At 35.8% G+C, this 15,423-nt stretch overlaps 1 protein-coding gene across 1 annotated transcript in view; it reads left to right on the top strand.

Annotated features, from left to right (window-relative positions):
* Positions 1–15,051, top strand: part of SGPP1 (sphingosine-1-phosphate phosphatase 1) — a 31,220-nt gene extending 16,169 nt beyond the window's left edge. The window contains exons 2-3 of the mRNA XM_027554278.1: positions 5,638–5,727; positions 12,524–15,051. Of these exons, the coding sequence (XP_027410079.1) occupies positions 5,638–5,727; positions 12,524–13,075 (642 nt within the window). The 3' untranslated portion in view covers positions 13,076–15,051. The remainder of the gene's footprint in view (positions 1–5,637; positions 5,728–12,523) is intronic.
* Positions 15,052–15,423: the final 372 nt, after the last annotated feature.

The following is a 15,423-nucleotide window of genomic DNA, read 5'->3' as shown; positions in this document are numbered from 1 at the left end:
CTTTTATCTGGTTAAAAGATTACTTGATAAGGTACTTCTTTGCTTTGATACTGTAATTATACTGAATTCTGTTATTCTCTGGGGAATAAATGTGAAAGTCATGTAATCAAAACTGGATCAGGTCTTCCCCCAAATATGTTTCTTTCCACAAAAGAAATCTAGGGAAAATATTCTGAAGATGTAGACTAATGGCTAAAAAAACATCAACCGATCAATGAAAATAAAAGTGACTTGTTCTTTTCCCAAGTAATCAAGCTGGTTTTAGAAAAGGCAGAGGAATCAGAGATCAAATTGCCAACATCCGCTGGATCATAGAAAAAGCAAGAGAGTTCCAGAAAAACATCTATTTCTGCTTTATTGACTATGCCAAAGCCTTTGACTGTGTGGATCACAATCAACTGTGGAAAATTCTGAAAGAGATGGGAATACCAGACCACCTGATCTGCCTCTTGAGAAATTTGTATGCAGGTCAGGAAGCAACAGTTAGAACTGGACATGGAACAACAGACTGCTTCCAAATAGGAAGAGGAGTTCGTCAAAGCTGTATATTGTCACCCCGTTTATTTAACTTATATGCAGAGTACATCATGAGAAACGCTGGACTGGAAGAAACACAAGCTGGAATCAAGATTGCTGGGAGAAATATCAATGACCTCAGATATGCAGATGACACTACCTTTATGGCAGAAAGTGAAGAGGAACTAAAAAGCCTCTTGATGAAAGTGAAAGAGGAGAGTGAAAAAGTTGGCTTAAAGCTCAACATTCAGAAAACGAAGATCATGGCATCTGGCCCCACCACTTCATGGGAAATAGATGTGGAAACAGTGTCAGACTTTATTTTTTTGGGCTCCAAAATCACTACAGTTGGTGACTGCAGCCATGAAATTAAAAGACGCTTACTCCTTGGAAGGAAAGTTGTGACCAACCTAGATAGCATATTCAAAAGCAGAGACATTACTTTGCCAACAAAGGTTCGTCTAGTCAAGGCTATGGTTTTTCCTGTGGTCATGTATGGATGTGAGTTGGACTGTGAAGAAGGCTGAGCACCGAAGAATTGTTGCTTTTGAACTGTGGTGTTGGAGAAGACTCTTGAGAGTCCCTTGGACTGCAAGGAGATCCAACCAGTCCATTCTAAAGGAAATCAATCCTGGGTGTTCTTTGGAAGGAATGATGCTAAAGCTGAAACTCCAGTACTTTGGCCACCTCATGCGAAGAGTTGACTCATTGGAAAAGACTCTGATGCTGGGAGGGATTGGGGGCAGGAGGAGAAGGGGACGCCAGAGAATGAGATGGCTGGATGGCATCACTGACTCGATGGACGTGAGTCTGAGTGAACTCCAGGAGTTGGTGATAGACAGGGAGGCCTGGTGTGCTGTGATTCATGGGATCGCAAAGAGTCGGACACGACTGAGCGACTGATGTGATCTGATCTGATCTGAAAGGTACACTGGAATGGGAGAAATGCCTCTGCATCTAGCTTGATTGCATTCCTCACTCCATTTAAATACCTTGGAGATAGTAAACCTAAATAAATGTGGATTCAGTTCAGTTCAGTTCAGGTCAGTCACTCAGTCGTGTCCAACTCTTTGTGACCCCATGGATTGCAGTACACCAGGCTTCCCTGTCCATCACCAACTCCCAGAGCTTACTCAAACTCATGTCCATTGAGTCGGTCATACCATCCAACTATCTCGTCCTTTGTTGTCCCCTTCTCCTCCCGCCTTCAGTCATTACCAGTATCAGGGTCTTTTCAAGTGAGTCAGTTCTTCGCATTAGGTGGCCAAAGTAGTGGAGTCTCAGCTTCAGTATCAGTCCTTCCAATGAATATTGAGGACTGATTTCCTTCAAATGTGGATTGAGTTAAGTTAAATTCAGTTTCATTGTTCCCATTAAATAATGCTCCTTATCCCCTACCTTCAGTCCTAGCTTTTGAGAATCAATAAATTAATTTTTCTTCTATCTGTCATGTACAGAGAATTCCCATTAATAACTTTGTACATTTTTAAATTCCTTATGGGATCTAAGTAAAAAAAGAGAAAGAAGAAAGAATCATAGGAGACTTGTATGGTGGTTGTGGTGGTAGTTTTTACTTCTTTGACCCTCCCTGGCTAGTGAAGAAAAAAAAACAAGACCTGAGTACCTGCTCCAGAGACTGAAGCCACTGTCATGGTCTCTCACCTAGAATATAGCAACAGCTTCCTAACTGGCCTTCCTGCTTCCACCCTTGCTCCCTTATTGTCCAGTCTCAGGACACTGCTCTGCTCAGGAACCTGCAGCGTGGCTCCCCAAGGTCACATTTCTTACACAGGCCTCTCAGGCTCTTCTTGGTCTGGTTGCCAGGACCTCTCTCACCTCTCCTCCTACCTGTTCCGGCCACACAAGCCTCCTTGCTTGTTATGTTTCCTCATTAGAGACTTTGTTCTTCTTGCTTCCACTTCCTCATGTATATTCTTTCCTCAGATATCTGGTTGATCAGTTCACTTCCATCCAGTCTTGCCTCAAATCTTAGTTTGTCAATATAAAGCCTACAATGGCTATCTTCTAAAACTTTAACCTGCCCCCCCCATAGACTCCCATACTATTACTTATCCTTATCCTATTACTGTTTTACTTACTATAAGTGTGGTTATGCTGTACTAATGATTTAACCCTGAAAACACCTTAACAACAAAAGCTTCTTTCTCATCTGTGCTTCGTATCCATTATGGGTTAGCAAACAACTCTGATCCACTTAGAACCTCAGAGACCCGGGGTGAGGGAAGTTTGCCCATCTGGTGATACACGTCAGCATACAGCCTCCAGTATCACACCTGTAGGAAAGAGAGCATTCATAGGATGATTAAAAGTGGCACACGTCACCTTTTTTCCCAGTTCATTGGTCACACCAGGCACATGGCCCCAGTCTAATTGCAAGAAGAGCACAAGGAATATTTGATGAACATTACTGTTTCAGCTCTGTATGTGTGTGTGTGTGTGTGCGTGCGCGTGCGTGTGCGTGCTCAGCTCTGTATGTGTGTGTGTGCATGCGTGTGCATGCTCAGCTCTGTATGTGCGTGTGCACGTGTGTGTGCGTACTCAGTTGCTCAGTTGTATCTGACTCTGTGATCCTGTGGACTAGTGCCCACCAGGCTCCTCTGTCCATGGAATTTTCCAGGCAAGAATACTGGAGTGAGTTGCCATTTCATACTCCAGGGGACTGTTTTAGCACCTGTTCCCTTTTCATTTCTCCATAGTACTTACTATTTTTAACTATATAATTTGTATATTCTATATAAAGTATCATTTATATATTTACATATTGTATAATTTGCATATTTTATGTTTATGATTAAGTTGCCTTTCCTCAGTAAGAATTTAAGCTTATGCTCCTAGAAAACCTCACTACTTACAACTTCTTGGACATAACTGTTCTTCATTCACTCCTACTGTTTGTAATGTCCTCTATCATTTTTACCCTGTGCTCTTTTTTTCTGTAAAGATTAAATCCTACTCATCTTTTGAGACAATTTGAATCATACTTAGTTTGGGAGACTTTAAAGTTCCGTGCCTTAGACTCCCTCTATCATGGCACTTACCCTCTTTACAGGATTACTTGTCTGACTGCATCATTAACCAGGTTCCTCATGCGTATTGGAAAACGTCTGAAGGAATACCTGGAGCCTAGAAAAGGATCTATGAGGATCTGAAAAGGATAATATAAGTAGGATAAAGAGATGACAAATCAAGAGATATTCAGAAAGTAAAATCAGTAAGACTTCATTATTGGTTGAATATGAGCGATAAGGAAGAAATCAAGGATAATTCATGCTTCTCATTTAGATTATGATGCTTCCAAATGAAATAGGGAAAATGAGAGGAGGAGCAAGTCTAGTTGGTAGGATGATGAGCAGGGTTTGAGGTATAATGGGTTTAACTCTGTAAGGATCTCAAGTTGGAGATATGTGCAGAGGCTGGCTAAATGGTTCTTAATCCAAGGACATACATAGGTCTTCAGCATGCTGAGTAGTAGAAGAAAAGGTGAAACTGCCAATAACTACCAAGGCCAGAACCCTTAGTTATACTAATGTTTAAGGAACAATGAAGAATGTTTTCTTGTGTGGAAAACACAGAAAAAAATAGATGGTGAAAGGGGCACGAGAGTGTGATGCTGTCAAAATCAAGGTATTTAGACATTCAAGAAAAAATGTTTGGGCCATAGTAAATGCAGTGTGAGTGAGCTAAGTTGCTTCAGTTGTGTCCGACTCTTTGTGACCTTATGGACTGTAGCCTGTCATACTCCTCTATCCATGGGATTCTCCAGGCAAGAATACCAGAAGTGGGTTGCCATGCCCTCCTCCAGGGGATCTTCCCAATCCAGGGATCGAACCTGCATCTCTTATGTCTCCTATACTGGCAGGCAAGTTCTTTATCACTAGCACCACCTGAGAATCCCCTAGAGAAATCAAATCAAAACAACTATGTACTAAATCTTGACTTCTCTTGCAGCATTAATTAATTCCTTTCTTTTAACCTCACTTTTTATTGAACCACTTTGAATACTTAATGAATTGAACCATCTTGGCTTCAGTTTCATTGGGAGATTTGAAGTAATCAGGCACAAACTGTCTCAAATGTGCCCCTTCTTCTTCATTTACAAACTTAAGACACGCCCAACCATCAGTCATTTCCTTTTTCCCTCTAGTATTAGGAGCTTCAAAGTCACCTCTAGTTAGTACTAGAGGCGTGCCACTGATACTGAAGTGAAAGCGAAGGTCACTCAGTCGTGTCCACCTCTTTGTGACCCAATGGACTATACAGTCCCTAGAATTCTCCAGGCCAGAATACTGGAGTGGGAAAGATCCCCCTTTCCCTTCTCCAGGGGATCTTCCCAACCCAGGGATCGAACCCAGGTGTCCCGCATTCTGGCCAGATTCTTTAACAACTGAGCCACAAGGGAAGCCCAAGAATACTGGAGTGGGTAGCCTATCCCTTCTCCAATGGATCTTCCTGACCCAGGAATTGAACTGGGGTCTCCTGCATTGCAGGCAGATTCTTTACCAACTGAGCTCTCAGGGAAGCCCAAGTGATACTAAAAGTCATCTGCATTTTAAGTTTTTTCCCTCTTTATGGCTTCCTGCTTCCAATATCCCACCAAAATTTTTCGCACTATAGTTGCTATTTGAAAGTATTAATGGACAACAAATTACATGATGTTGAACATTGAAGAAGATGGGGAAATGGCAAACAGTAGTAGTCACTGATGGAAGTGAGAGGGAAATAATGCCTCCTCCGCAGGGAAGCAGTGACACTAAGCTGGGCCAGAGTCAGGTGCTTTTCCAGAGCCACTTTCATTTTGTAGTTATAGTAAAAGTATGTCTTTTATTTGTTTTTCTTCTGTAGCAGGCCAGTGATTGAGTCTTTACTGTAGAAGCAAAAATGAGCCAGTTCCCACAATAAAGATGTAGAAACATTAGATTTATTTGTTCATTCATGCAAAAGTATTTCTTGAATGTCCGCTATGTGCCATGCTTAGGCTTAGGTGCTGGAAATATAACAGAAAGTAAACACCATACTTCTTGTTCTCCTTGAGTTTTTATCTGCTTGTTTATATTTAACCTGATTTATCTAACTAATTTTACTTTTTTTTTTCCCCTTCAGTATCCTCTCACCTATGGACTGATTCTTATTCCCTGCTGGTGTTCTCTAGTTTGCATAAGTAGAATTTACATGGGAATGCACTCCATTCTGGTAAGGAAAATGTTGTGTTCATATTGCTTTGTTTTTTTCTAAAATCAACATGCAATTTTATAATTTTTAGTCATTTTTAAACTTACTGGAAACTTAAGTGAGAAAATATAGTTATTGTAAATGTTTTTTTCTTGCAAAAATAGCAACAGGATGTTTTGCAAAGTTTTAAAGTAGTTATAATATATATATTTAATATATATAATATATATATATTTCATAGAAACAGTTCCCAGCAATCACAAGAACCAAGTATTGTTCAGGATAACATTTCTCCCTCCGTCCAGGTTCACTGTTATCTTCTTATTCATTTTCTTCTATGCCTTTCCTACTGCTGAGTCAAAACTGACAATGTAAATTCAGACACCAAGGAGCATTACTTGTAAGTGAAAACCTAGTGAACAGAAATTAGGTGAACTAAAACTCTCCTGGTGCCACTTGTTTTTTAATATTAAACTCTAGTTTTCTTCTTTCCCAACAGTATTTTAGGGCTTATATCAGATATTTTATTTTGAGAATGCAGTTCAGTTTCAAAAGCAGTGGCGCAGGAACGCTGTATCTTTCAGCTATACCTCCTCACTTCCCTTCCTGTTCATCTGATTGACATTCCCTAATTCTGGCCCGCACCATCTCTAACTAGGGTACTGCAGCAGCGTCTTAATTAGTAGCTCCACTTCAAGTGTGACACTGCTCCATTCAGTGTTCAGCCTCCTATTGTAGTTTACCGTTCAGAACGCAAATATGATACTATATTGAATGACCTATGTTTGTTCAAATGTGAAGGGTGTTTCTTTATCTTCACATTGTTAGGAATGCCTTAACCTCCACATGGAATGCTGTTTTCACTTTCTTTGCCTAACTATCAAATCCATTGTTCATGACTCACCAGAAAAGATTATCTCCTAAAGCCTTGTTACCTTCTCCATCTTTCTTTCTCAAGACTGGTTAGGTGGCCTTTCTCCCAGAACATCTTGAGCATAATTCTGGCATAGCACTTATGCTGAATTGCAGTTGCTTTTTTATTTATCTGTCATCCCCACTAGACAACAAGCAATATGAGAAAAATAACTCTACCCTCATGTATAGTGTGGTGTCTCTTAGAACACTCTGTGAAGGTATTATGTATTATATTATAAAGAATCAGAAGAAAGATGGAGAGAGAGGGACGAATTCATGGAATCCAAAAATTTATAAAGGGTTCTATCAAATTTTTCTTGTCCTTAACAAATGAACACTTTTAGAATTTTCTACTCAAAAATGTCTCATTTCATAGCTGAAAAATATTGGATTTCTGTTTCTTCCTCAGATTACTTACCTCCAGCAGCTGCCCCTTCACTAGTAAATTTACGAAAGTCCCAAATGCTATGTTAGGAAGCAAACTATTTGTGTTTTATTTTTTATAATTATTTATATTAATGCAAATTATGAATTGACATATAATTTTATCTTTCTGACTAGTCTGTAATAATTTTATAATAGACCAATTATCACCTTTCTATATCAAATCTAATATTAGTCACAAGAAAATGTTTGCCATCTCTGTGCCTCATTGAAGTTATTCCCTTCCACTCTCAACTAACAATATCGCACCTGAAAAACTACCAAAAGATTAGGAACTAAGAATGATAATATTATCCCTAGATTCATTATCATCGTAAAAGAGGAATTAGAATCTTACTATATTGAAAATATATAATCTCAAACATGCTGTTGTTCAAAGGAAATATATAGTGGATTGATTATTCAAGCTGAGTTCAGTTCATGTTTTTGATACTGGATAACATCTGTGCTTGAATCAACTGAAGTAAAAACAATACTGATGTATTATTAAATTGTAAGTCTGATAACCTAGTCTTCTTTTTCTTGTTCTTTTGGCCATACTGCATGACTTGCAGGATCTTAGTTCCCAGACCAGGGATTGAACCTGGGCCTGGGCAGTGAAAGCATGGAGTCCTTATCACTGGATCACCAGGGAATTCCCCAACCATAGTCATTTAATTATTCAAAAGCATCCTGTCCCATAGAATATCTTTATCAGTTTTATTCTGACTAGCTACTCAATTTTATTATGTGCATTATTACAAGTTGTTTTTCTTTTTCAAAAGTAAAATCACAGATGACTTGCAAACATTGTAAATTATGTTCCTGTGTTATAACCTTTATTAACATTAAGAAGAAAGTTCCAGTAATGTAGTCTAAATAATTTATAAGGAACATTTTATTATTTCCCATATGCTTTGTTTTTATTATTACAACACAAAGAGCAACACTTAATTTATTTTTAATGCCTACTTTACTGAATAGCTTCCCAGATGGTGCAGTAGTAAAGAATCCTCCTGCCAATGCAGAAGATATGGGTTTAGTCCCAGGGTTGGGAAGATCCCCTGGAGAAGGAAATGGCAACCTACTCCAGTATTCTTGCCTGGAAAATTCCATGGACAGAGGAGCCTGGCAGGCTATAGTCCATGGGGTTGAAAGAGTTGGACATGACTGAGCAACTGAGCATGCACACACTTTCCTAAATAGATTTCCTTAATCTCCAGAAAAGTAGAGGAGTTACTTCTTCCATTTTTCCTTTATTTTCTATCAGACCTAGCTCTGAAAATGTCTTAAAACACAAGCCATTTAAAAATTACCAGACTAAGTACTTGTCAGATTACTAGTTTACTTCTACATTAGTAAAGTTATGAATATTTTGTAATTACATTTACCTAAAATTGTACTAAGTTTGTCTATATGTGGAAAGTTTTTTTAGAAAAGTATTATGAGATCCTCAAGTAGCATGTACTCCAGAACACATTTTTATAACAAGATATAAGAATCAAACTAATCAAACAACAGCAAAAGTCCTGAAAACATGTTATAGAGAAAGATCCAGAACAGTAAACACTAAGAGTTTTAATAGTAGTTATTTCTGAGTAATAATTACTTGTTATTTTTTATCCATATTTTCTAGATTTTCTGTACTGAACATGTATTAAATGAATTTTAAAGATAAAAATTTCAAAATACATCCTTATTAGTTGTTTGTAATGAAGAATGATTCATTCCAATAATATATTTTGTTGTTAGAAACGCTGTTGGCCTCACTGACATGTTGAATTAGAATCAGGACACCTGAAGTAAAAACAGCACTAGGAGCGGACAGAAGTCTTGAATTCTAGTCTCAGCCAATCACTAGCCTCTCTAGTTCTGTATACTGATTGGGAGAAATGAAAAGAAGGCAATTCCAGATTTGATATGTGATAAATCTTTATTGAATTTATGGTATTTGATATCCTCTACCATAAATTTGATAACTGTGAATATTCCATTCATATGTGTAATTATTAACTTTTACAGCAGATTTGTTATCTATAATTAATTTAAGTATCTAAAGTTATTTGTTTTCTTTTTGGAAAATTTGCTACTTTGAATTCTTTGTTACCTTTAACATCAACTTTTCTTTATCGTATATTTTGTGCTGTAACGCTTAAAATCACTTAGTTACACATTTTAATGTTGTACATTAAATTGGTATCACAGTGACAGTCACCATGTTTATGTCCTGAATTCAGTCATTCTTCTTTTTGGTTCTGTAGCACGGAGATTAAATATGCCCTTTTTATCCAGGGTGATATGGTAAATAATTAATGACAAATAGAAAAGGAGGCCGATTTGTATAGTCTTAAGGAAATGGCAACCCACTCCAGTATCCTTGCTTGGAGAATCCCATGGACAGAGGAGCCTGGTAGGCTACAGTCCATGGGGTCGCAAAGAGTCCGACATGACTGAGCGACTTTTTACTTTACTTTACAGCAATTAAATTTAATATTCATAGAGCTATACAAAAAAAGTAGAGACAACAAGATTGGATGTTTTATGTCATACTGAAATATACTTCCAAAAATATAATTGCTATCATATAATCTAAAGAAATCATGTTAATCAACAAGAAAAAGAAAATCCAAAGTAACAGTTGCCCTAAAGACACAAATATATCTTGCATATAAAAGGACTAGCCCATGGACTTATGAAATAATGCTTAATTAATAATCACGGAAATGGAAATTAAACATCAAGAAATACCAACAACTGATGTAACCTGAATTTCTGTAAACATTTTGGAGATTATTTTATTGGCTTATAAAATTGAACATGCACATATACTTTGATTCTGCCTTTCCATTCCTAGGTACATGTCCTGGAAAAACTTTTGTAGACCCATACAGGGAACATCAAAAGAAAGAATATAGTAGCATTGTTTAAATTCCTGGTTGGTTTAAGAGTATATACCAATTAAGAAAGCATTCAAGCTCAGCCGTAACCAATGAACTAATCCAAAACCTGAAAACTACCTAAGTGATTGTCAGTGGGAAAAACAGATAAATAAGTTACATAATCACACAAAATATTACATATTTGGGAAAGTGAATGACCTATAAACCACATATGATGAATGAATCTTAAGATTTGAATGTTAAGTGTGAAAAGCAAATCAGAGGAGACTACATATTGCCTAACACTTTTATAAAGCTCAGAAAGAAGCAACACCTGGTAATGTTTTGTTTGGAGATATGTGCTAAAACAGTTTTTATTTATATTTTTAATTGGGGTATAATTGTTTTACACTGCTTTACAATGTTGTGTTAGTACAGCAAAGTAAATCAGCTGTAAGTATACATAGATCCCCTCCCTCTTGAGCCTCCTTCCCACCCCAGCCAGCATCCCACCGCTCTAAGTCATCACAGCACTGAGCTGAGCTCCCTGTGCTCTACAGCAGCTTCCCACTAGCTATCTGTTTGACACATGGGAATGTATATGTGTCAGTCCTACTCAGAGCAGGTATCTGTTCAGTCAGTACTCAGGTTTATGCAGAGTGATAGAACTATTAACCAGCATACCAATAGATTCAAAGTACTTTTATAATTTCAGGTACACTCTACGTATCTGATTTCTATGTACCAAATGTTACATTATAACCAATAATTAAAAAATATTAGAACAGAAAAACATTAAGCCACTACTGTGTTGCTTAACTGTATTGAATGCTATTGAGAAGTAACCATTGTTTTTGGCAGCATAAAGATCACTAGAATCTAGAAAAGAATGGTTTCAATGCAGTGATGAGTTTAGGAAAAAATAAGGAAGTGCAGAAGTGGAGACAGTGAATGTATGCAATTTTTTGGATAAATTTTTCAGTGATAGTTAATCCCTATAGGGTTTGGTTTTATTTGTTTTAAGATGAAAATTTGGGAATAGTTTTGTTCATGTCAGGAATTATTTGAAAAGGAAGATTCTTTTAATAACAGCTTTTTTTCCTCCAATAAACCATCTTCTGTCATACATAAAACTAGATGTCATTTTTGATCCCCTTTGCTTCTCTCTTACATTCAGATGATCACTAAGTCGAAGTTAGTCAACTCTAATTTTAAAATATTCTACTAGATCCATCTACGCATGTCTCTCTATATGGACCAATCTCGAGTGAGCCACTGTAGTCGCCTCTCACTTGTGTCTCTAGTGGTCTCTTGTCTTCCATACTTTACCCCTGTCATCTATTCTCTACACAGTGGATGGAGTGTTCTTTTATAAACATCAATCAGATTTTACTACACTCCTACTTGGGAATCTGTCTTTCAGGCCTCCTGTCGCTTTTGAAATAAAATGTGAAGTTCTTACCTAACCTACATGGGCCCTCCCTACGTGATTTGACCTCTGCCTGTCTCTTGGACCTCACGGCACATCTCTCTTTCTTACTGTTTGAGACACACTGGATTTCTCTCAGTTCCTTGAACTCACTAGGTTCTTTTCTGCCTCAGTACCTTGGCACTTGGTTATTTCTTCTACCTGGGACACTTTTTCTTAGGTCTAAAGATAGGGCTGACTCTTTTTTGGAATCAGATCTCTGCTCAAGTGTCACCTCCTCAGACAGGTTTCCCTAATCACTCTTAATAGGGCCTATCCCATTGTCTTGTTTTAGTTTCTTTATAATAACCCCAAATGGTAATATTTATCTACTTTTTACTTACATGGTTATTGTCAGTCATCCCCACTAAAACGTAAGCTCTATGGCAGTAGGTATCTTCTCAGTTTTTAAGCAATATATCCTTAGCCCCTAAAATAGTGTCAGGCACATATAGGTACTCAATAAGTATTTGTTTAGTGAATTAAGAAAAAATAGGCTTTGTATCCTCTTTAGTCATGGAAATAATTATGTGTTTAGGTGTGTAATTATTAAATACATGAAGATGAAGTCTTAAAATAAATCTGGTTGATCCTTGAACAATTTAGATGTCAGTGTAGTCAAAAATCCACCGATAATTATAGTGTGCCCTTCATATACTTGGTTCCTTCATATCCACAGTTTCTTTATATCAGGGCTTCTGCATCCTCAGATTAACCAACCAGGAATCATGTAGCACTGTACTACTGTTTACTACTGAAAAGAATCAGCTACCTAGTGGATCCACACAGTTCAAATCTGGGTTGTTCAAGGGTCAGCTAGCTGTATATTGCTTTTCTCAGAAATCACAACTACATACTTTAAGCTAGTTTATTGTTCAGGATTTGAATATAAATTTGTGTATAGCATATCTATATTAACTTATAAAAGGGCAGAACTATAAAAACATAATTTTATTATTATCAATAAATCTTTTAGTGTAATGGTTTTAGTACCTACTATATATTATATAAAGTTTAATAATGTGACATTTTAAAATACATGTTAACATTTGAAATGTGAAATATATACTTATTTCTTTAAATGCCAAACAAAAATATTATACTAAACAGCTGTGCGTTTTTCTTTTCTTAGGATGTTATTGCTGGATTCCTATATACCATTTTAATCTTGGTTATCTTCTATCCATTTGTGGACGTGATTGACAACTTCAACCAAACTCACAGATATGCTCCATTAATCATCATCGGGCTTCATTTAGCCTTGGGGATCTTTTCTTTCACTCTTGACACCTGGAGTACATCCAGAGGAGACACAGCTGAGATTCTGGGAAGTGGTGCAGGGATTGCATGTGGATCTCATTTTACCTATAAAATGGGTCTACTCTTAGATCCTCCTCTGGATATATTACCTTTAGCTAGGCACCCCATTTCAATGACTCTGTTTGGAAAAGCCATATTGCGGATATTCATAGGGATGTTATTTGTACTAGTGGTCAGAGATATAATGAAAAGGATCACTGTTCCTTTAGCCTGTAAAATCTTCAGTATACCTTGTGATGATATTCGAAAAGCAAGGCAGCACATGGAAGTTGAACTTCCTTATCGGTATATTACCTATGGAATGGTTGGTTTCTCTATCACATTTTTGATTCCTTACATATTTTTCTTTATTGGTATCTCTTGATGGAAAAATACTGTTTATGATAAGAAAGGAGGGTATCAGTTACTGATATCTAAAAACCATATTCTAGGTAAAAGCCAAATCAGAGTTAGGCTTTTGCAGGAATTTAACTTAAATAATTATTTAAGTAAATTCTTAAGAGTCAGTGCATTTTATCACTGCACATCCAGTTATTGTTTTAGGTGAGCTGAGCTATTACAACATTGAGAAAATGATAAATACCATTTGGAATGTTCATGTAATATTTGGAGAGTTTTGTGGTGTTACAGATTCAAGTTATATAATATATATTAAGGAACATAATATAAAATTATGTATCTAATATATATTATATATAAAATAATATACCTAAGTTTTTTTGAACCATGGGGGTGTATTATAAAATCAGTAATAATATGCAAACAGTTGTGCCTGTGTATTTGGATTTAATACAGGTATGTTATTAACTGATAAATTTAATTTTAATTTACAATGGGAACCATTTCCTAATCTAATTGTGTAATTACTAGACCAGAATTCATATGTTACCACATGTTAATTTACTGCCTCTTTTTACACTGCCATCATCTTTCATGTTATCCATGATGTTGAACATAGGAGGCATTTTTAATGGACCAAATTTTCCGAAAAATTAGTTTTTGAATTCCTTTTTTTTTGTTTTCCAGTTCTGTGCACTGTGTTGAATGTATTTTATTTGCAGTTGTTCTGGACATTAGTTTAATGTCAGGTACTGAATTTTATTGCTTGCTAATTGTGCCTTTCTGTTGCTGAATTAAGAAATGCCATGTATACTGTGATATAAAAATAAGGCTAACTTTATCTTAAGTTACATATAATCAGACAAATATTTTTAAAAATATCTGTCAAGCTAACAGGGCTAGAAGTAAACCACCTTCAATTCTTTAGCCTTTGTTTAGAAAGAAACGTGGAACGGGCTAAATTTTCTCACTAATTTATTGGGAACCTAAATGGATAAATATTCCATTTTTATAGGTATTTTTCTGTGCATTGTAAGTTATAGGAACAAGATATATTTTTTGTACATTGTCTTGATCGTTTATACTACAGGTAGATAATTCCAATGAATGGAAATGTAATTGAACTTTATAGATGGGACAATGCACATGTTTCATATATAAACAAACCATTTTTCTAAATTATTTGGAAGGGATTGGATTTAGCACTGTTAACTTTTAATACCCATTTAGTAGCTACTTAATGGTAAATTATAAAATTTAAAAGTATCAGAATTTTAGATCTTATTTTTTTCAACCTTTTATTATTTTCACAGTGGAAAATTTGAGTATAAATATTAAACTATTCTTTATTCTGTCCGTGCCTTTATATTTTGAAGTGTAATTGTAATTAGGTTAACATTAAATTTATTTCTATTAAGTTTTTCATAAAGAGAATTAACTTTCCATGTAAATGAGCATCGGGTATGGAATTACTGACTTAGTGCAATATCTGTCTGATTATCCAGAGATATCAACTTAAGATGTTTCTATTTTGGGCAACATAACTATTTGAGCTCATATTTTTATAACTCTGAGAATTTAAAGACATGGTAATTTTTGACAATAGTGCATCTGATAATTGTAAGTAAAGTAACTAAATTTACAGCCTTTACCTATTAGTTAACAGAAAACCAAGGCACTTAGGAACATACTGGTACGTTGGAAAATGCGCAAAGAACTTTTCTTTCAAAATGTGTTTACTGAATTGTATTTTAGGGACTATTTCCTATAATTTGGGTCTATGCTATCTTATTAATTTTTATATCTAGCTTAAAAGTATTTGAAAATATTCCATTTCTTTGTGATTTATTATTTTCTGTCCTATGGTAGTTACATGCTAAATGTATTTTAAAATAAAAGCCAAATTCAAGATTGGAGGGTGTTTTGTTTGCCTTCTATGCATTTGTTTCTGTATTTCCTGGTAGAAATTTGTGAAATATATCTAGTATTTTCATTCTAGCAGTCTTTTTCTGTGAAGCATTTCATTCAATGTAAGTACTGTTTTTAGTAATAGAAGACATTGAAGAAATTCTTTATGGTTCATACTGACTTTGGGCTCTATATATGATCATTTTGACATTGAACTTTCAATGAAAATTTTCATAACTTTATTTTTAAAACTTATGCCTAAAACGTGTTTCAATAAAACCCATGATTAAGTATTGCAGGTATTTAGCTGACTGCTAATCCATTAATTCAGGCTCACAATACTAGGAACAGGTACCTTTTCAAGTACAATAAACATATGAACACTTCATTTTTTAATTATGAACTGTCATAACATGAATTGTAAAATCTAGGGCTGCCCATAGGTTTTTACAATCTAATTTTAAA

This window comes from Bos indicus x Bos taurus, chromosome 10 (assembly GCF_003369695.1).
Source record: "Bos indicus x Bos taurus breed Angus x Brahman F1 hybrid chromosome 10, Bos_hybrid_MaternalHap_v2.0, whole genome shotgun sequence".
Taxonomy (NCBI): Eukaryota; Metazoa; Chordata; class Mammalia; order Artiodactyla; family Bovidae; genus Bos; species Bos indicus x Bos taurus.
This window is presented reverse-complemented; position numbering and strand designations above follow the sequence as displayed.